This window comes from Euphorbia lathyris, chromosome 7 (assembly GCF_963576675.1).
Source record: "Euphorbia lathyris chromosome 7, ddEupLath1.1, whole genome shotgun sequence".
Classification (NCBI taxonomy): Eukaryota; Viridiplantae; Streptophyta; class Magnoliopsida; order Malpighiales; family Euphorbiaceae; genus Euphorbia; species Euphorbia lathyris.
The window spans coordinates 56851383-56874975 of record NC_088916.1 but is presented as its reverse complement, the minus strand read 5'-3'; the positions used below and the strand labels follow the sequence as shown (position 1 = coordinate 56874975).

General features: G+C 33.0%; 2 protein-coding genes and 1 long non-coding RNA gene across 3 annotated transcripts; 2 read left to right on the top strand and 1 right to left on the bottom strand.

Annotated features, from left to right (window-relative positions):
• The first annotated feature begins 1152 nt into the window (after positions 1 to 1152).
• Positions 1153 to 1868, top strand: LOC136235876 (uncharacterized). Its single transcript, XR_010691970.1, has 2 exons — positions 1153 to 1335; positions 1427 to 1868. It is a non-coding gene; the product is annotated as an uncharacterized lncRNA (long non-coding RNA).
• Positions 1869 to 3654: 1786 nt separating this feature from the next.
• On the top strand, positions 3655 to 6830 carry LOC136201108 (AAA-ATPase At3g50940-like). Its single transcript, XM_065991687.1, has 3 exons — positions 3655 to 4141; positions 4651 to 5154; positions 5373 to 6830. The coding sequence occupies exons 1-3, from the start codon at positions 3695 to 3697 to the stop codon at positions 5727 to 5729; spliced, it is 1308 nt and encodes a 435-aa protein (XP_065847759.1). The 5' UTR covers positions 3655 to 3694; the 3' UTR covers positions 5730 to 6830.
• A 370-nt stretch (positions 6831 to 7200) lies between these two features.
• On the bottom strand, positions 7201 to 9323 carry LOC136200413 (phosphatidylinositol/phosphatidylcholine transfer protein SFH8-like). The gene is made up of 7 exons (XM_065990796.1): positions 9196 to 9323; positions 8832 to 8931; positions 8445 to 8711; positions 8252 to 8333; positions 7854 to 8158; positions 7696 to 7770; positions 7201 to 7594 (listed from the first exon to the last, which is right to left on the bottom strand). Exons 1-7 carry the CDS (start codon positions 9204 to 9206, stop codon positions 7538 to 7540), a joined length of 897 nt encoding a protein of 298 aa, XP_065846868.1. The 5' UTR covers positions 9207 to 9323; the 3' UTR covers positions 7201 to 7537.
• Between the last annotated feature and the right edge of the window lie 14270 nt (positions 9324 to 23593).

Below are 23593 nucleotides of genomic sequence, written 5' to 3'. Positions count from 1 at the left end.
CCATTTGACCTAGTTTTGTAATTTTCCCATCAATCAATTATATTTTATTTTATGTAGACGGAAATTAGCACATATATTAGAAGATTCATTAGATGTTTGTGTTTGATGATTGCTAATAGCAACACAATTATTATAATATTTCGGTAAAAATATGTTTAGTTGCCTCAATTTTTATACAATATTTCACATTCGAAAATCAATTGTTTCTCTGTTTCTACAAACTTGGGAATCATCTTACATGATTAGCAATTATCCCACGTTTGATTTAATGAGTCTCTTTACATATACGTTAATTTCTATCTAAATTGGACCGTATGTTATTGATCCTTATATGCAAGGAACCTAAAGTTATATGTTAGTGATCAGTGTCATAAAATAATAGAGCAGGGGTAAAGGCAAACAAATAGTTGAGGAACCGAATAATATTTAAGGCCCATAAAACAACTGTTTTCATATCATCATTTTGTTAATTTTTGACAGATTTTCTTTTGATTTGAACTTTAATAGTAGTATAATGTTAAAAGTATTTTATATCATGAAATGAAATTTATGAGCTATGATGTTAATAGCGATATAGTTAGCAGGATGCTTTTTTATCCCTGATCTGAATGTAGTCCGTAGTTGTTCATATGAGAAGGAATTGGTATATTGGTTCTGAAATCTGAAAAAGTTTGATTGTCTGAAATGATCATATATGATGGCTCTAAATTGATATGAACATAAGAGTAAATTGTGCATTTAATGCCTGTTGGGGTAACAGTTGATCCAATCAAGAACCTTCTGACACATGCATTTACATCTTATCACCTACTTACATTTACTCCTTTTTGCCTAACTTTTTTCATATCATATCAAATAATGTTCATAGTAACATCAAGTTTTTTTTTATTTATTTAAATTATTATTTTTCCTCTCAATTATGCTTATTTATGCCTGGTTAAAACTTGTTCGACATGATGTTTTTAACTGTATTTCAATTGTAAAGAATCCGGTGATACATTCATCAGATATAGTATGTAAGATGTTAGATTTGACATATGACACCATCGGTATCAAACGTTTGATATTTACACTCTATCACCGAATTAGAAACTAGTATTTTAAACACCGCTGTTAATTTTTTTAACCGGGTTTTACCATTTTGAGGAAAAATCCAAACTTTTATTGTTGGATGAAATGTGAGACCTCCTTCCCATTGAATGCTTGATAAATAGCAATTGAATTGTGACTCCTCCCATGCCTTACAACAGTATTATAAGCTTATTTTAGTCTATCTGAATACAGTTTCTCTTTTGCTTCATTCTTGTCAGAGCAGAGGCATAAAACATGTCCAAGGTAATAAAAAACTGTCTTTTTTAATTATTACTGCAACCAAACATTCCTATTTGACTGACACTCTGCAGTAGTACTTAATTTTCTGGTGCAGAAAACTATAGTGCAAGTGGAGCTTCTGTGTTCAAAATGCAGGCAGAAAGTGATGAAATTAATTGCAACAATTGAAGGGATAACTTCAATAGTTCAGGACCCAGCTAAGAACACAGTGACTGTAATTGGGGAAGCTGATCCAGTGAAGATAATTCGTAAAGTTAGAAAATTTCGAAAGTCTGCGAGTATAGTGAGTATTGGACCTCAAAAGGAAGAGAATAAGAAGGAAGATATAAAGAAAGAAGGTGGTGGTGTAGTTGTGCCTTATACTCCTAAGATGTGTCAAAGATGCGATGTTTGGTATGTTGTTAATGATGATGTTTATTCTTATTGTTCTATCATGTAATTATTAATCCCTCTCTTTCCATTTTTATGGTTCTATTATTGCTTGGTAATGTAAAAAAAAACAATACTTTTTAAGTTAATAATAATGTTATTCTTTTCTTCTTCTTCTAAATGTTTTGATATATGATGTTAAGTATTGCAGATATTGAATAATAATCATAGAGGTGCATGATTATTAATAGGTATGAGATCATTGTTGGCAAAAAAAAAAATTAAGCCCTCTATCTGTCTATTGTTTTAAGGATCAAGTTGCTGATCAATTATTTTCCACATTGAGTCATTAATTATTGATTTTGTTATGGATCCGGTACTTATTTAACTTTTCCATCGAGTTTGAGAAAGGAGAAGGTTGATTTGACGATTCTAATGCTGAAAATCGCGAAACGGGAGAAGAGAATATCGCACTTGGAAGAAATTAATCACCTACCAATATTGATTCGCTTCTTTATGACTTAACTCACGACGCGACTTCCGAACTGACTGGAAATTGATTTCTGTAATTTCTTTTTGCTTTTTATTCTCTATCTATCTTAGTTAATAAACTCTTATTTTTATTTGTCCACGTCAATAGGCCGAATCATTCTAACAATGCATTCCTCCCAAACTCGAGAAAACAATTCAATAAAGGTCGAATCTATAACAGAATCAATGATCAAGAATTCATTGTGCAAAAATAATTGATCAGAGTTTTGATACTTAAAACAGATAAAGTCCAGGGATTTAATTATGTTTTTTGTCATCATTGTTCCCTTATAGGATGGAGTTAAACCTAAAAAGATTTAGATGTTTTTAGAGATGACTAATCTAATATTTCAAGGTTTAATATCTCCCTAATCCTCTGAACTTGTTTCTTTTTGTCACGATAAATTTTTTATTCTTAGTCATCCTTTCAGCTGTAAAATTTAACAATTATAACACATTTAACATTCTTTTGCCTATATAAGGGTGATATAATACATGTTGTATGTGTCACTGATAGAAAAAAAAAAGTTTATAATTGTTTGAGTCTAGGGGTTGAAAAGTTGGCTATGGAGTAGAGAGGGTTAAGTCTTGAGGTATCAAGCCTATTTTCAAATACTCAAGTGTTAAAACATATGGTGATTTATATTTATACGAAGCATTCATAATTTTCAAGATACCTTGTAGAATAGAGTGAAATTAAATCCAAATTTCTCAGTACAGATTGTGATTATGTGACTAAGAAACTAATTTATTCAACACATGTATTAATTATTTTTATGAGATTGACAAAATTCATAAACTTATTTTTTTTAGTATTCACCATACGGATTCAAGCCGTAAAGGATCTCAAACGTTTTATTATCCGATCTTATTCATTTCTTCTATTGTTATCAGATTAAGCAATTATTCAAGGTAACTTCAGACACAAAATTATGTAGTGAGAATGATTTCAATTTTGACTCATATAGTAGTATAAATTGTGATTAATTTATATATATATATATATATAGCAGGTAGAATTTTTGTAATTTTATTAGTAATATATTAAATATTTTAGACATAATTGATATTTGAAAGATCTGAAATGATAGTTAAATACCATTAAAATCAGTTTTTTCTAATTTTAAAAAATATATGTTAAAATTGATTTAGCTCACATTAGAGTTAAGCTTGCACAATTTTATATGTCAATCCTAAACGACTGTTAGGGTTAAATTTGGTTTTTAACCCTAACTTTTATTTTCGTGCAAATGATACAATAAAATACATACAAAACAAAACAACTACAACTTATTGAAATGAAGATTCTGAACCTTAAAAGCCCAATTTACTGAGGTTTGGAAAAAGGCCCATTGGAATACAGTAGAACAAATGAGAGAATTCTATAAATTTCTCTTTTCAGTGTGGAAATGAAACCATAAACCCTTGCAAAACCCAGCATATTCACAATTGAAGAAAAACGATGAACACACCAAATCTTCCCAAGCTTCAAACCGTTCTAACAGCTGCAACCTCTCTAGCTGCATCTGCAATTGTCTTTCGATCCATAGCTAAAGAACTCATCCCTAATACACTCCAACAAAATCTCCACTCAATATTCCAAAAATTCCTAATCCGTTTTTCATCTCAGATCACAATCATCATCGAAGAATTCGATGGCCTTACCGCAAATCAAATGTTTCAGGCTGCTAATTTGTACTTAGGTTCCAACTTATCACGTTCAACCAGACGAATCAAAGTTAATAAGCCAGAGAAGGAGAAGGAACTACAAGTTACTATTGATAGGGATCAACAACTGGTTGAAGTGTTTGAAGGGGTGAAATTTAATTGGGTTTTAGTGTCACATAACACCGAAAATCTGGTTACTCTCGACAAGAAACACAACCATGGTGCATTTTTGCGATCAGAGGTAATGTTAAGGTATGTCTAGAATTCTAATTATTTTTGTTTTCTAATTATAATAGCAACCAGAAAAATTTCTGTGAATCCTATTAGGAAAATGATTATACTTTTAGGTCTATATTTTGTGTATTTATTTGTCTCAAGCTTGTGTTTTTTATGATATGCGTATGTGAATGTTTGGATGTAAGCGGATCTCATGAGATTTAAGTGTTAGGAACTTCGATAAATGATGAGATTGTTGCACAAACTTGTAGATTACTAATGAATTATGTGTTCCTTCTTGCCCATGTATGTTTTGGAAGTTGTGCTTGTGAGATATGCATACTTGTGAGCTTTTAGCTTTTAGATTTAATAGGGTTTTATGAGATTTGGGAGTTAGTAACTTGGATAAAGGATCAGATTTAGGGTAAAGGATGTGTTTTTCTCATTGTTGTACTAACTTTCCGATTGCATGTATAATTTCCTATTATGCGTGTCAAGTTGATTATAATCAATAACTTATCCAATTCCTAACAGGTAAGATACTTTGAACTAAGTTTCCATGAGAAGCATAGAGAGATGGTGTTGTGTTCTTACTTACCTTACATCCTTTGCAAAGCTAAAACTATAAGAGAGGAGAAAAAGACATTGAAGCTTCACACAATTGACTATAATGGAACTGATTATTGGGGGTCGGTTAACTTTGATCATCCTGCAAATTTCGACACGGTAGCCATGGATTCAGAGATGAAAAAGGAGTTGATTGAAGATCTTGATTTATTCATAGAAAGGAAGGAGTTTTATAGGGAAGTAGGAAAGGCTTGGAAACGTGGTTATTTGTTGTATGGACCTCCTGGAACGGGAAAATCAAGCTTGGTAGCTGCTATGGCTAATTATCTTAAGTTTGATGTTTATGATTTGGATTTGAAAGAGCTTCAATGCAATTCGGATTTGAGAAGATTGCTAATTGGAACAGGCAACAGGTCAATTTTGGTTGTAGAAGACATTGATCGTTCCTTTGAGTCTACAGAAGATAATAAAGTAAGTTCCATACTCTGTTTCTTTTTGGCATTTATGATTAAAATTAGATATGTACTAAAATGGTTAAATACACAACTTCAATGCTAGGGTGTTAACTAAAATGTTGTAGCACAAAAGAGCGTGTACGCCTTTGGGGGTTCTAAGGCGCTCGGCTTAGTACCTTGTTGTTTTTATTGAGACAAATTTTGAGCTATGATGAACTGATGTTTTTGGTGCAGGTTACTCTCTCTGGTCTTCTGAATTTCATTGATGGGTTGTGGTCGAGCTGTGGAGATGAACGGATCATAGTGTTCACAACTAATCACAAAGAGCAGCTTGACCCAGCATTGCTGAGACCTGGCCGAATGGATATACATCTGCATATGTCTTATTGCACTTTCATTGGGTTCAAGACACTTGCATCTAACTATTTAAAGATTCAGGAGCATCGCCTATTTCCAGAAATCGAGCAGCTTCTGGAGAAGGTTCAGGTTACTCCTGCTGAAATTGCAGGCGAACTTATGAAAAATAAAGATGCACAAATTGCACTTGAAGGCCTCATCAAGTTCCTTCAAAGCAAGTTAGAATTAGGATAGAAGCATCATCATCCTAGTAAAAAAAAACATTCACTTTCCTAAATACAGAACATTTTCCTGCTATTGAATATAATTTGATTATGTAATATATAAGATCATAAATACAGTCACATAAATTGTAGGGTAAAGTTTAAATAAAACCATTGTGGTTTCACTAATTTTTCAGATAAAGGACTGTGGTTTACTTTTTGTCAAAACGAGGATTGAGGTTTTTAACTTTAACAAAATAAGGACTTTTTCGATTGATATTATTAAAATCATCTTTGACGACTTCAAAAATGACATATTTTAAGAACTGCTAATATTTTAAGCAACTTTAATTCTTCAACTTTTTTTATTTTGAGATTGTTTAGATGATGTTTGGTAAAGAGAGAAAGTTAATGTTTAGAGAGAGAAAGTTCCAAAAAAGATGATTTTCGAAAATCGAAAATGCAGTTCCATAGAAAATATCACATTGAACAACTTTAATTCTTGAAAATTTTCATTTTCAGGTCGTTAAAGATGGTTTTAATAGCATTAATCCAAGTTTGAAATCCCAATCCTTGTTTAGACAAAAAGTAAACCATTGTCCTTTATTTGAAAATTAATAAAACCATATGGGTTTTATTTGAACTTTATTCTAAATTGTACTATGGTTTTCAACAAAAATATACCCTAAATATTCAACTTTTTAATATTTACAATTTTCTTTAGAATTTTCCTTATGGTGGATTTTTAAGCCACGAGAAGTGTTTAGTCACCCAGGCGTTCTAACTTCTCCAGACATAGGCCTAATAGTAAAGGAGTCAAATAGGTTGGGAAGAACGAGTCAGAGGTTGGGTTGGACGACATACATCTAGGCTTTGGGGCCTCGCCCGGTATACTGATGATGCCTTTCCAGAGCATTAGCAGTCTCGCTTGAGGCAATGTTGACATGAGGCAATGTTGACATGCCGGAACGAAGCAGGGATTGGACGACGATACCATCTGTTGGAACTATATCTCTGTAATTCGGGGTAGAAACTTGTGCTGGGAGTTTCACCATAAAAATTATCTTCTCAAACTTGTATACATCTTTGAGAGCCATGAATTTTCATTCATGTTAGATCAATTCAACGAAGTGTTTTGTAAAATAAAAATTCAATTTCTTAAGAGAAAAATGTACACTTCAATTGTGCAAACTGATTTAAACCAGATCAAAAGTTATTAAGGTATGTTTAGAATCCCCAATTGTGCAAACTGATTCAAACCAGATCAAAATTTATTAAGGTATGTTTAGAATTCTATTTAGGTTGTAGAGAATCTTACTAGAAAAATGATTATATTTTACTTGTTTATTTGGTTGTTAAAAAACCACATGAAGTACAGTTCATTTTCACAGGTCAACTGAGAAAATAATATTTTGTTCAAAACAGAACATTTTCCTGCTATTAAATATAATGTGATTATGTCATATATAAGATCATAAATACAGTCGCATAAATTGTACTATGATTTTCAACAAAAATATACCCAAAACAATCAACGTTTTAATATTTATAACTTTCTTAGTACTCATTGAGCTTGCACAAAACAATCAACTTTTGTAAATATTACAAGATCTACAATTACTAGCCTTTAATTATAAGCTTGAGCTTTTAGTTCAAATGCTCAATGACATTGAAATCAAAGCCTCTTAACCAAATGGTCCTCTTCAGTAATTGCAGCTTTGCTAATGTTCTCTTGTGCTTGGGTGTTTCAGCATAAAAATCATCTTCTCAAACTTATATACATCTTGAGAGCCATGAATTTTCATTCATTTTATTGAGATACCAACACCGATTCAATGTTTATGTACTGTTTCCTCCTGCACAGAAAGCTCTTCTTCGCCAGCTAAATCTTTTTTTCTACAATGGACAGACATGAAGACAATTTAAATTGATTAATCCATCCAACACTGATCTGATCTGTTCCAGAAATTGAGGGAAAAAAGAAGATTTCAAGTCACCTGCTTTCTGGCTTCCTTTTGTCCATCCATATATGCAAGAAGCTCTTCCTGTCTTATTAAAGCTTCATGCAAAGCCTGCAAGAGAAGAAGCATAAACAGTGAGTGATCTCACACCACATATTGAATGAAGGGTATGAAATAGACAAGTAAGTAATCACCTTTTTTGTAGTAATCAACTCTGCTTCTAATGCATCAACTCGACAAACAGCAGCATTTAGCAACTCCTCTTTCTCACCTAGCCTTTTCAACACAGATGAGACAATGTCTGCCTGTGGGGGGCGGAACTCCTTGAGTATTGGTACGACAGTTGGATCAGAAGCGTCACCAGAAGAATCGGAGGTAGGGTTTTCATTATTCAACCAAATTAAACAACGGATGAAACCAAGTAATGCGCTGAACAGCAGCGCACAAATACGAGCAAAGATTCCTTGAAGATGCTTTTCCACAAATGGCAGAGCTGGACCTGCAGTTATATTCATCAAAACAACTCAATAAGATTGTAGACTTAACAGTTGATAATATTGAAAACACACAAGAAAGTGCAATGCCAAGAGACCAACCTGAGGGTAGTTGTCACCAACTATCCTTTGCAGCAGCGTGATGAGTTCTCGTGCAGACTTGGTAAAGTTTTTCAAACCCTAATTATAAAAATAAATTTGATTAAGAGATGAGGATCTAAGTACAAGCACACACAAACAATATTGGAAACAGTTCAGTAACAATATATTAAATAAAAAAAAAGGACATACCACGCCTTGCACATCCAAAATAGTTGTAATTGAATCTATGTGTCTTTTTGCAGCCATAGAGCAAGATGGGAACTTAATTGCAGAAACCTTTTCAAATTCTTGCACATGATATTTCAAATATCTTTCCATAGTGGTGACCTGCAAGAGTTTAACAGGTTCCACTTTCCCGAGTCTTTCAATGTAGATGGGCCTTCCCTCTTTATCCACACCATGGTAACCTTGGGGGTAGTACTTTCTGACTTCATTTAACTCGCTGAAATCAAAATCCTGGACAAAGAAATTGAAAGGAAATTCTATAATTCTAATTGCTAAATTAGGCAGAGCCAGGATAAGATAAACGGGCAACATGCAAAGATTCATTAGATTCAAGCAAATAGATTACATTACCTCCATAATTGTGTTAGCACCAAAGTCTTTCCTCCACTGAATCATATTGGCCCACATTTGCTTTGCTTTCTCAATATCAAATTTTCTTGCTTTTAAGAACCTGAAAAGGGGTCCTTAAATGTAAAGCTGAAGCTGGACATAAGCATACTCTACTTTAACAAGGAAATCAACATATGAAAGACATGCCAAGGAGTATTGAACATGGAAAGAGTTGCAATAAGCAACTTTTATGGGTCCAATTAGGTACGAATCAGACTAGATAATTGGCTTTCTAATGATTTAAGCAAGCATGAAATAGATGTAAGAAAAAAATTAAAAACGCTAAAGTTGAAGATATCCGCAAGCTCTGAGGGAAGAAAAGCACCTCAAGAACATGTGATAATCATTGTGTCTAGCAGCAAGCAAATGTTCCCCAGTGAGGGCCTGTCGAAATGCATCCACTAATTGGAGCTCCTCAACATCCCGATCATCTTCGATTGCAGAAATTCCCAATCTGCAGCTTTTAGTCTCTCTCTTGGGGAGAGAACGTCTAATTTTCTTTGATGCCTTCACGGCTTCATTCTTTAAATTCCCAATCTCAGTCTTCCTATCTTCCTCTGAGATGTCAAAATCTGATTTCTGTTCCCTTGGTTCTTCATTGGCAGAACCTGCAAAGCCTACACAAAATAGTAGCAAACCAATTACCAATTACGCCGTCAGAATCACTCGAAACCAGTTTTTCCTCGAGGTGGAACATTGAATTTAGAATCTAAAACCAACAGTTGAATAACCCTAAGAATCCAGAAATACAGACAACAAATTAACGCAAAAAAAAAAAAAAAAAAACCAAATACCACCAATGAAGCTTTCAAATCAAAAGAATGGCCAATCGATCAAATGTTCCGGACATGTTGAGTCCAAAAATTAGTTAGCGACTACATGTTGAGCTGAGCGTGTAAATCCAAAAATTTCCTTTGGCGGGAATCTTGCTGTTTTTGGATTTACACTCTCTCTTCCTTTTATTTTTCACTCACATCCCAAATTTTGACATTTCATTCATCAGCAATGGTCAGAGTTTCTTTTACAATTTTTTACCATTTAAGGGTATAAAAAATAATAAAAACTATATTTTACAAAACACACCGAAAAACACAGATATCATAATTGTTTATTAAAGAAATATTAATAGTATAACTAAAAACTTTTTTTTAATAAACAAACCAATTGCATTAAGAAAAATGGGAATGAGAATGAGTTTGAATACAAACCAAGACAAATAACGAAAAATCTTCAACAAGAATTCCAAACTTTGAAAAAAACATTAAAAGATTCAAAAGGAAAAGAAACATGTCAACCTACCATTAACTAAAAATTTAAATCCAACAAAAAATAGTATTGAAACTGAAGCAAATCAGTTTCAATATCGCACCGAAGAAATTCATTTAGCTTTTCAATTAGAAAATAAAAGAAAATTCAACATAAAGATGAGAATGACAATAACAGTAACAATGTAAGAGAAATCTAATCTCTTATTTATAATATAAAAGATGAAAAAGGTAAGTCGTGAATTTGGAAAGATAATAAATTTAATTTGAGAAAATTATGCTTTCTATTAATTAACAATGGAATGTTGAATTTTATTGTTAATTTGAGGAAATAATGCTTTGTAATTAAGGAAACAATTAATTAAATTATTTGAAAAATAATAATCATCTAAAATACGAAATAATATTTAAATGAGTCATCTGCTGTTGGGCGTCCATCTGATCGAGTTTTTTTTAATAAATTTATTTAACAATTTTTGACCATTTAAGTGGATAAGGAATAATAAAAACTATATAATTATTTTAAAAAACACATAGAAAAACTAGTTAAATAATAAAAACTATATAATTATTTTAAAAAACACAGGAAAAACTAGTTTTTTTACGAAAAAAACACATAGATTTCATAATTGTTTATCGAAGACATATTAATACTATAACTAAAAGCATTTTTTAATAAACAAACCAATTGTATTAAGAAAAATCATCAGTTTGAATACAAGCCAAAACTAACAACCAAAAATCTTCAATAAGAATTTCAAAATTTGAAAAAACACTAAAAGATTCAAAATGAAAGAAACATGTGAACTTACCCTTAACTAGAAATCTCAATCCAACAAAAATGGTATTGAAACTGAAGCAAATCAGTTTCAATATCGCGCCGAAGAAACTCATTTTGCTTTTCAATTAGAAAACAAAAGAAGATTAAACAGAGAGATGAGAATGACAGTGACAATGACAATGACAATGACAGTAACAATGTAAGAGAAATCTAATCTCTTACTTATAATACAAAAGATGGAAAAGGTAAGTCGTGGAATTGGAAAGATAATAATTTTAATTTGAGAAAATTATGCTTTGTATTAATTAACACTGGAATGTTGAATGTTAATGTCAATTTGAGGAAATTATGCTTCATAATTAAGGAAATAATTAATTAAATTATTTGAAAAATAATAATCATCTAAAATATGAAATAATAGTTAAATGGGTCATAAGTTGTCATGCGCCCTTTCCTTTTTTTCTTTTTTCTTTTTGTACTCCAATAATTGTTTTGATCTCATTTATATTTATATTAGTATAAAACTTCGTGCAATGGACTACATATATTATATCAATTATTTATTAAAAAATTGTATTAACAATAAGATAAAAGTTAAATTATACTAAATTTGAGCCTTGGATGTTGGTTACCAAAAATAAAAGGATTCCTCGTAGTCGAAGCGGGAATAATTTTAGAAACAAGCATAATTCAAGGAGTAATAACAGTCAATAGAATGAGGATTTAAATTTCAAAGACAGTGAGTCAAGATTTAATGCCTTGCATTTGGAGTCAATTGGAGGTGATTCAGTGATATTTAAGAGTAAAGGTTTGGAAACGAGCATAATTCAAGGAGCAATTCAAGGAGTAATAACTAGAACTGTCACGAGCTTGGGTACCCGACCAGGCCCGTGTCCCTTGGATCAGGCTTAGACGATAAAAAAATTTCATAGGCCTAGCCCGGCTCAGGCCTGCTAAAGCCCGCCTATTTTTTGGGTGGGTTTGGGATTAATAAAAATAACACGGACCGACCCAGCCCAGCCTGCCTATTAATATTAATTAATAAATGTATATATTTATATATTGGAAATTTATTTTTAAGTATAATATTTATTTTTTATAATTAACAATTTTATATATATATTTAGATGAGTTTATATGAGTTGGACTTGGTATTTGATTTTGAAGCCCGAGCCCGAACCCGTCTAAATTAATAGTGGGCTGGGCTGGGCTTGGACTGAGCATTTTTACCTAAAAACCCGATAAGCCCAGCTCGAGCCTAGCCTAACCCGGTCCATGGACATGTCTAGTAATGACGGTCAACAAAAGGAGGATTTAAATTTCAAAGAGAATGGGTCAACATTTAATGGCTTAAATTTAGAGTCAATTAAAGATGATTCAGTGATATGATATTTAAGAGTAAAAGTGTGGATTTTGGTCATGTAACCAGGGCCCATAGCGAAGGTATAAGAGCTATAAGTGGAGAAGGCCCTACTCTTACTAAAGGTAAAATGTCCAATGTCCAAACTCAGAGACCATATATCCAAAAGAAACACGTTTGTTTAACTAAGGAAACAAGTGGGACCGTTTTAAACAAAATTAGGACTTCTAATCCTCCTACAAATCCTTCTTCCTCGATTAGAATTTTTGGCCTAAACCAAGCAGCGGCGGCAACAAAACATACAATGGACATGGGAAGCAAGGATGTAGTCGAAATTTCACGCATCATTTCCAATTTGTCCCCAAATAATGTATCGTTCGAATCCCAGGTTTCCAATATCTTTCATCCCTCTTCTCGATTGGATGGAAAACATTCTAATGTGGAGCAATTTCTAATGAAGATGGTGAGATTATGTTACCAGAAGCGGTTGACCTTTGGATGCAAAAAGGGTACATCAATTAGATGGATACTTCCAGCCTTCGAAAAACCCATTGGAATTCACTTTCAAGTGAGAGGTTTGATCTGACCGCTCCTTGGCTAATAGCTGGTGACTTCAATGCAGTTCTAAATGCATCAAAGGTCAGCAATAAGGCCCACTTTACTATCCAGTGAAGCGGCTTGTTTGCAGAATGGGTTTCTAAGGAAGGTCTTCTTGATTTTGGTTTTAGTTGTGCTTGTTATACTTGGTCTAGAGGCAATACTGAAAACTTGTATACATCGGCCAGATTAGATCGAGGACTATAGAATGTCGAATGGAGGCCTATTTTTTATAGAGCCTTTATCACTCATCTCCTCAGACATAATTCGGATCATTGTCCCATAATGGTTAATTTAAAGGCCGATATTAATGTAAGTACCTCTAAATCCTCTCAATCTAAACTCTCTTGGGTATCCCATCCAAATTTTACGAATATCATACAGTGAAATTGGGATAATAACCTATCTTTTTGGGAGAATTCATGCAAAATCACTAACTCTTTATCATAGTTCAATTCAAAAGTTTTCGGGAACATTTTTAGAAGAAAGTGTAGACTTTTGGCTCAAACCAATCTTGCTAATAGATTCAATTCTAGCCTTTGAAGTTGGAAAAGGAACTTAAGGAAAAATTAGATTTAGTTCTCCACCAAGAAGAGATTCATTGGCATAAAAAATCCACAAAAGAATGGATCCCATTAGGGGATTGTAATACAAAAAAAAAATCATCTCTCAACTATGATTAGATGGAACATGAATCGTATTAGAGGTCTTTACGATGAGGAGGTCACATGGACTAAAGATGAGAATAAACTTGCATGTATGGCTAAAAAAGATTTCAGTAAAATATACTATGATGATGACATTGTTGTCCCTTCTCATTTTCATAATTTTCTTATTCTGGTGAAAGGAAATACCAAGCTGCTACGTTCAGATTTTTTGATGGATGACATTCGAATGTCTCTCTTCAACATGTGCCCCTCAAACGATGTTGGTCCTCATGGTTTTAATGTTGGTTTCTACCAAAGTTAATGGTCTATTATTAGTATTTCCACATACAATAAGTTCATTAATTTTTGGAATTGTGGAAAGCTTCCACACAAGCTTAATGACACTCTCATTTGCCTCATTCCCAAAGTTTAAGATCCTAAAAATATGAAACATCTTAGACTCATTGGTCTTTGTAATGTTGCTTACAAAATCATAAGAAAAACTCTTGCTAATAGGGTGAAACTTATTTTGGCTTATATTATTTCCGTTACGCAGAGTAATGTCATCCCCGATTGCTAAATTTCAGATAGCATTGTCATTTTTCAAGAAGTGATTCATTCTATGAATAGAACGCATTATGGCAAGGGTCAGATGGTAATCAAAACTGATCTTGAAAAAGCCTATGACAGACTCAATTGGGATTTTATTGAGTATACTCTGGTAGTTGCAGGTTTCACCTTGGTTTGGGTGAGAAATATGGAATATGTCAAAACTCCCAATCTTTCGGTTCTTTGGAATGGGAAGAAACTGAATCAATTTTGTCCTTCACGTAGTATCCGTCAGGTTGATTCTTTGTCGCCTTACATTTTTATGCTTTGTATTGAAAGATTATCTAATCTTATCAATCTTGCAGTTAAGAAAGGAAGATGGAAAATGATCCAGATCTCTCAAAGAGGCATGCCCTCTCACATCTTTTCTTTGTTGATGACTTGGTTTTACTTGCAGAGGCATCTCCAGAGATGATGTTAGTTATTAAGGATCACCTTGATGTTTTTTGCTGGAACACGGGTCAAAGAGTAAATTTTGGTAAATCTTCCAAGCTAAAGACATTAGTCTTCTCATTAACATTCCTATTACACTCGATCAAGGGATGTATGTTGACATGTTCGCTATTCATGGATGGATGACTAAAGATTCCTTCCAACATATCTTAGATAGGTTGAATGTGCGTTTGTCTGGGTGGAAAGCTAAAACCCTAAACTTTGCTCGACGTTCCACTTTGGTGAAATTTGTCCTTAAAAGTATCCTTTTTCACTCCATGCAAACCTTGCCCTTGCCAGCAGGTACTATCATTGAGATTGAAAAAATATCTAATAGATTTTTGTGGAAGAGTAATGGGAATTCTCCTAAGAAAAGCCTCCTTGATTGGAAAACAGTGATTAAGCCTAAATATCAAGGCGGTTTATGGGGCACTTAACCTCAGAAAGATAAATGTAGTGTTTTTGGCCAAATTGGATTGGAGATGTTTCAAAGAAATCGATCAATTATGGAGTAGAATTCTCCGTGTAAAGTATTTTCGTACTACATCTTCCATTAACTCTATCGAGAAAAAACATTCAACTTCAAACATATGGAGAGGAATTATTAAACCAAAGTTAGTAATGGTTGCTGATATGGGATATAAAATTGGTAACGACCAAGATATTTTATTCTGGACAGATCATTGGCTACTCGACCAACCTATCTTCTATGTTATCAATTTTGTCTTCCCTTTGGTGGAGAAATTCAATTTGGTCACCTTCTACTAGAGTCCGAACAGTTGGGGATGTGATTTATTAGAAGGCTATTTCGTGGAGGATATCACCAACAAAACTCAGCAGCATTTTTATTGATGATAACATCGACAATCACGACAACATTTGTTAGGCTTGGTCTCCTAATGGCTCTTTCTCTGTTCAAAGCATTTTAACCCTTGATTCAATTAAAAATTGAGTTACATTGATATTTTCAATACATAAAATATTTATCCTATTTTTAATTCTTTATAATGATAAGTAAGTAATATTAGTAGATTTGGTAAAAGATTTGACAAAAAGAAATTGTAAAAGCACTTAATACTTTTTGTAACGAAGAATGGCTAGAGAGCAGGAAAGTTACAAAAGAGTAAAGAAAATGATTAAACTCATATTTTACTGTCATGTTATCCAAAATTTGGTCATTTGTCTCCTATAGTATAGTTTCATTTGTCCCTCGGTCTATTCTCATAGATGACATTCAACACTTTTTGGATAAAAAAAACTAACGGATTTGTTAAATCTCTTGTCACATATATAATTTTTGACACGTGACATATACATGTGCCAATTAATTTAATTTTTTTACCATATAGATTTAATATGTAGATAAATAAGTTATTTTATTTATCCACAATTAAGTTTATATAAAAAAAATAAAAAATTATGATATTTACATGTCAAATGTCAAAAATTATATCACGTGGCAAAGAAATTAACAAATCGGTCAGCTTTCGATCCAAAATAGGTTAAATGTCACATATGAGAATACTCTAATGGACAAATGTTATCAATTAATACCAAATGGGGTAAATGATAAAATTTTGGATACCACATGGATCAAATGAGAGTTTAATCTTAAAATAAAATGTTTTAAGATACTTTCTTTATTTACTAACTCAGAAGTGATGATTTTGGCTACTTTTTTTTTTCTTTTTGTAAAATAACGTAGTTTGCAGGATAGGTTAGAAAGTGATTATTTTGAGACATGAGGACACAATTGGTAATTCAATATTTTCAATTGCAATCAGAAATACTGCTAATTTTGGCTTTCAACTTAAATTCTATTCTAGGAAATACCTCTGCTTAGCTTCGAGAAAAAATAAAAATAAATCAAGATATTTAAATTATGAAAATTGTAACTTTAAAATAATATTATAAATAAACTAATGACTAATAACGTAATAACATGAAACTTTATTCATTCAAGGAAATATAACAAATTAAAGAACATCATTTTTTTAAAAGAAAAACATAAAGAATTAAAATAATATCTTCTTATAGAATGCACCAGCTTGAATTTTATGACGATCAAAGTGAGAAAAGCGGGATATTTTACCTTAAACTTTGGAAGAAATAAAAGTGAGAAAAGCGGGATTAAGAAATAAAAAAGGATAATTTAAAAAAAAATAAAAACTTGTGGTTTCAAGTTTTTCGCATATCGGTACCTTTGTTGTTTTTTCCAAAACAATCCACGTGGTTCGCGCCGTTAGCAGAATCAAGGCAAATGATTTAACACTATTGAAAGAGTGACGTCGTAGGGGGTATTTTTGGAAAAAAAAATTGACTCTCTCTCTTCTTCTATATAAAAAAAATTGTGCTAGCATAGTAGATTTATTTATTTATTGTTGATAGGCTTTGTCTTTTTAGTTGAGTTTGAGGTTGTAAAACTATCATTTGAATTCTAGTGTTTTTTGCACATTTAGTGTTCATGAAGATAATAAAGTTAGTAGGACATCTAAGTTTTTTTTTTTTTTTTTTGCAAGTTGAAAAAACGTATTAAAAACTTTATAGGAGTCTAAAAGATATATATTTGATTGATTATCAATGTATTCGTTAACCTAAATTTGATTTTTCTTTCATTGCAACCTAGTAATTTAGAAACTAAACTGTTGTCTAGTGTTCCACTAAGATAATTACCAGCAAGACTAAATATAATTAATAGAGCTACCTTATCCAGGAGGCAATTGATAATGGGACTTTTCATCCAGTGTCTATTAATAGATTTTGTCCTGCTATTACTCACTTATTCTTTGCTGATGATGTTGTGATCTTTGTAGAAGGGAATGAGGATCAAATGGGGGAGATTATGAAAATCATTAATTGTTTTTGTGAGGCTTCTGGTCAAAAACTTAATATTCAGAAGTCCAGAATGCTTTGTTCTAAGAATATGAGTATAAGAATGTGCAAGAAGTTGAGTGATATTTCGGGTATTCCTTTAACCAACTCTTTTGGTAATTATATTGGGGTTCCCCTCCATAGTGATAGAGTCTCTAAAGCTTCTTTTAAAGAGATTCTGGATAAAACTTCTAGCAAATGTGCTAATTGGAAAGCTAAAACTTTGTCTCTTGCGGGGCGTCTTACTCTTATTCAGTCAGTCAATTGTGCGGTTCCTAACCATATTATGCAAGCTTGTAGATTACCGGAGCCGGTCCTCAATGATCTGGATAAAATTAATCGCCGTTTTCTTTGGGGGAATTCAGGAGATAGTAAGAAGATCCATCTTGTTCCTTGGAAGGAGGTTTGTAAGCCTAGAGATAGAGGGGGTCTGGGGATTAGACAAGCTAAAGATAATAACAAAGTTTTATTGATGAAGCTTCTTTGGAGAATGTGGCAGAATCCTTCAGCGCTTTGGGTTCGCTTACTTTGTGGTAAGTATAGAAAAGATAAGATTTTTGGAGGACCTAAAGAAAGAGTTGTTAATTGTTCCTTTCTCTGGAAATGCCTTAGTTCTATTTTTTCAGAATTTTATTCTGGGATTGGTTGGGATGTGGGTAATGGTCAGACTATCAGTTTCTGATATGACAAGTGGATTGGTGACAAGTCTCTGTTAGAGGTTTGTAGCTCCCTTCCCCCTGTTAATTTTCGCAGCTGGAAGATTGCTGATGTTGTGGATTCTGAAGGTGATTGGATTTGGTCAAAATTTGAGGCTTTCTTTAGCTTGGATACTCTCCTTAGAATTAGAGGAGTGAATATTAGTAGCATGGAAGAGGATAGGGATAATTATTGTTGGGCTTCTACCAATAATGGTGCTTATACTTGTAAGTCTGCCTTTGAGACTTTTAGCAACAGTGATGAAGAGCCTCATTCAGATATTTGGAAGTTGTTATGGTCTATGAAAGTGCCCTATAGAATTAGAAGTTTCTTGTGGCTTGGGGTTAAAAACAGACTGCTTACTAATTCAGATAGAAAAATGCGCCATCTGGTGGAGTTTGGAGATTGTAGCAGATGTAGAGGGCATGAAGAAACCATTTGTCATGCTCTTAGGGATTGTGATAGAAGTAAAGCTATTTGGAGGAAAATTCTCCCTAGTCATATGATTGATATGTTCTTTTCTCATTCCAATCTTGAGTGGTTTGATGATGGGGTGAGTGGGAAGTTGCTAACTAATCTGGAGCATGGTGAAATCTTCTTTTCTGTTGTCTGTCACCAAATCTGGGATTGGAGGAATAAGGAGATTTTTGGGGCTGATACTATTAATATCCCTAACTTGGTTGATTTTTTTGCTAAAAAGATTTATCATATTATTAATAGTTTCAAGGAAGACTCCCTTGATAATTATATTCAAAGAAAGGCTATTCACCTTCTTTGCTGGAGAAGACCTAGTGAAGGTATGATGAAGCTTAATACTGATGGCTCTTGTTTAGCCAATGGTAATATTGCTGCAGGTGGAGTCTTGAGAGATGATGGGGGGTGCTTGGATTTCTGGGTTCTCGCATAATCTTGGCATAGGTTCTTCCTTTTTGGCTGAGTTGTGGGGTATTTATTCTAGCCTCACCCTGGCCAAGAGTTTGGGGGTAGATAATCTGATTGTTGAATCTGACAATCAGGAAGCTATCAGGTTAATCTCCAATAATAAAGCTATTGGTTTGAATAGTAAGAATCTGATTAAAGGTATCATGAGGCTCTGTCATTCCTTTGTTTCTATCTCTTTCTGCCATATCTTTAGGGAGCAAAACAGGGTGGCGGATCGTCTGGCGGCTGCTGGTCATGAAGGAAGTTGGGGAGTCACTACTTACTCTTCTCCTCCGGCTTTTCTTTCCTCGATCCTTTTGGAGGATGTGGTGGGGGTTAGCTTCCCAAGGCTGATCCCGGGTTAATTTTTTGTTTGTTTGTTTTTACTTTCATTTTCCTACCCAAAAAAATAGAGCTAATTAGTTGGATCATCATCGACTATAACTTTATTTTGTACTTAATAATTTATAAAGATCAATTTTTTATTTTTTTTATAAAAAAACTAAGTTTATTATAAATACAATATTTTTACTTGAGAAAAACGTAATCAAAGTAACTGCACTTTTTTTAAAAAGAGTAACTGCATTTCTTATATCCTATAAAAAAATGCATTTCTTATATCATATATTATCCTGATTTTAGTAAATTTTAATTTTAGGACATGCAATATACCACATTTTATCAATATTTTTAATAATATAGAGAGATTGAAAAAGCAAAGTAATAAATTCAATAAAATTATATTACAAACCTTATATCCATGAATATCAATATATCTAATAATCCGTATGAATGTCAATATTGTTTACATGTCCTAATATTTTGATTTTTACAACTTCAATAACAGTGGCTTGATGAAAACCATATTCAATTTATATCGGTCGCATATATAATTTTGGTAACCTGTCAAAAATTTGAATATAACTTTGGTAACATGTAATTTTTTTAAAATAAAATTAAAATTTGCAAAACTAGTAGATTGTAAACCAATTTCCTTATAATTTTAAATTAACATTTACAAAACTAGTTAGACATTTATTATAAGCGGATTAATGTATAGGTGCGTATCAGACATGTTATTAACCGTATAAGAATATGCTGAAAGATACATTAGATTTAATTTACATATATGAATAGACAAATAAAATAATAAAGCAAATTACTACCATTAAAAGACTTAATTGTCATATACCAACAACAAAGGATATGATAATTAAAATACAAGATGCATTGCATTGCATTGTAATCACCAAAAACAAGAAATGAAGATTTTAAAGCCATAAAATGCATGCTGCTAGTAGAGGATGCAAACAAAATTAAAGAGGAATATGGACAAAAAAAATTACAAAAAAAAAGGTCATAAAACTTTGACTGAATATTTGTAAAATTTCCAATGATAGACGCATTTTACTTCAAATCTTCTACCTCTTTCACGAAAATAGCATTTTTCTTCCAAAACTGGTTTTCTAGCTATCAATTGTGAAACATGTGTCGTCATTCGATTGTTCTCACTCACAAAACTGGAATTTTGTCCTAAGCTGGAATTTTGTCTACAACTGTGCATTTGTTGCTAGCTTACAGGTCTTAGTTTTGTGTTAATAATTGAGATTTTTGTGTCTAGAAACCCAATGGTATATACATCTCTTCGCGAACAATGGTATATACTAATGTTTAAATGATTGGACCACGTCAAAAATATCTAATTTTGAATACTTAATGTCATTATTTGGTTTCTTTTATTGCACAGCATAACACTCACACATTTCACTTACCCCAATCAATCCCGATGTGCACTCAAGTATTTTCCCTCTGTGTCGTTTGGGGTATATATGTGTACAACACTCATAGCCTTGTACTGTTTACATGTTGCTTGATCTTTGAGTGGGAAGAGAGATTCATATTTTTCTATGGGAGCCTTGATGTTAACTCAAGTCAGGTTAGTATGAAAACTCATGAGCCATCCATAGTTATTTCTCCTATGTCCGCAAAACGTATTGCATTATTGCATGAGAGACGTGTTTATCAGCCCATGTTGATGATAAATAAATCCCTACCTAGGAAAGTGTTGATGTATTTTGACCAATCAATGGAGATATAAGGTTGGAATGGTGTGCATGCTGCGTGCTAACACTCATGTATCACATATACAAACATTTTCATATTTAGGGTCGTACACAATTCGTACATTTCCCTCGGTGTTTTACCATACGTTTTTAAGCCATCCGTATATAAGTCCCATATGCTGGAGTTGTGCATATTTCGTACATTTCCCTTTATTTTCATACATAATTCCCATATTCCATAGTCATACACATTTTGTCCCCTTGATGTACGAATCTTACCCGATTAGGCCGTTTGCATATAAGTCCCATCTTCGAGAGTTGCATGTATTCCTTACATTCCCCTTGGTGTATTTTCATATGTTGTTAGTCTGCTCATATATAATTCCCATATGTAAGATTCGTACATATTCTGTTTATTTTGCTTGGTTTATTTTGATGTGTCATTAGGTTGTTGACATATAAGTCCTATATGTGATAGTTGTATGCATTCCGTACATTTCTTTAGATCTATTTTCATACATCATTCGTTCACATCTAAGTCTCATATGTGAGATGTATACATATTCCATACATTTCCCTTAGCTCTATTTTCATACATTGTTAGGCCGTCCGCATATGAGTCATGTGTGCGAGAGTTGTACCCCGTTGTTTACGTTCTACATATTTCATGTAGACTTGTTCATGGGCTGGGCCGGGTCGGGTTCGGGCCGAGCCTAATTGGGTTTTATGTATAATTACTGTGTCCAAGCCCAGCCCAACCCGCACTATATTTACATCGGGCTCGAGCCGGGCTGGGCTAGACTAAAAAAACTAATTTCCAAGCCCGGCCTGGCCCGACCCATCCACTTAATATATTTATATTAAAAGTTTTTTAATATAACTTAAAATTAAATTGTTATTATAAATAATAAAATTCACATATTAAAGTATTATTATAAATAAATAAAATGTAACAAACATATATTTATAAACTATAATTTATAACTAAGAGTTTGCAGGCATGTAATTTTGTTTTACAAAACATCAATCTACTTACTGTACAAAGAAAACAAAGCTACTGTATTTTTAAAACTAGTAGATAAGAATGTGTAATTTCATAGAGTGAGGGCATGAAAATTGAATAATTAAAACTAAAATTATAAATATAAATAAAATACTAAATGTAATTAAATTATATCGAATTATTTTATGTCTCGGGACGGGCCGGGCTAGACTTGGGTTTTGAAATAAATCCCAAGCCCAATCCATTTTAAGTTCGGGCTTTTGCGGGCTCGGGCCGGGCCGGGCTGGGCTAAATGCTAAATATGCATGTCCAAGTCCAACCCATAAAAGACGGGCTTGGGCGGGCCAACGGGTTCATGAACAGGTCTAATTTCATGCATGGAAATGTTCTTTAAAAAATTTGTATGCTCCTTAAGTTAGGGTTGTTCGTACCCTACATGCATCTACTCAGGGACTTCTGTACAACAACATATGTCGTCTGTAATACGGCTGTTGAGAAATCTATATCTGATTAAAACATGCAGAAAGCATTTCAACATAGAAAACTTCAGGATCTAACATGTAATTAAAGCAAGTTTAAAACATACAATTCTTAATGGCTTGAATTTGATCAATTGAATCTTTAATTTAAGATAGAAGTGTTGAAATGCGAACACTCAGTACTATCACACTTGCCCGAAAGATCCACTGGTGAATGAGTTGTATGATAGCACCTTGAAATCCCTCTAAGGAATTCGGCCACCTTGCTCCACTATGTAAGGGGGTTGTTAGGGTTTTCTCTTAGAGAAAAAATTATGAATCAATTGTTTTTTGAAAAAAGATTAATAAAAAATCCTATCATTTTCCTAATTAATTAAAATAATAAATATAGAATTAAATACAATTTAATCCATATTAATATTTTAATTTCCTACCAAAATATCCTAATCCTTCGTTTTGTCGTAGCTCGCTCAGATGCTGTGTCCAGCAGCATCGCTGCCTATGAAGTTTAAGGATGTTCTAGTACCTTGTCATTTTATTGAGATAAATTTTAAACCCTGTTACTCTCCTGAAATTGCAGGCGAACTTATTTAAGTTCAGGTTACTCCTGAGTCTAACTATTTAAAGATTCAGGAGCATAGCCTATTTATAAAGATGCACAAATTGCACTTCAAGGCCTCATCAAGTTCCTTCAAAGCAAGTAAAAATTCACTATCTTTAAGAGACAAATGTACACCCCAAATTATACAAACTGATTTCTACCATAAAAGGGCAGCCCGGTGCACTACACGTCCTCGCTGAGCGAGGGTCCGAGGAGGGGTCCCACCACAAGAGTGTACTGGGAGCAAGTCTTCCCCTACCAATTTCTTTGGCAAGAGACCACTCCTAAGACTCGAACCCGTGACCTCTTGGTCACACGACAACAACGTTTACCGTTAAAAAATGCTTAGATTTTGCTTGATTAGATCTCGCCCTCTATAATTGTAAAGGCATGTTTAG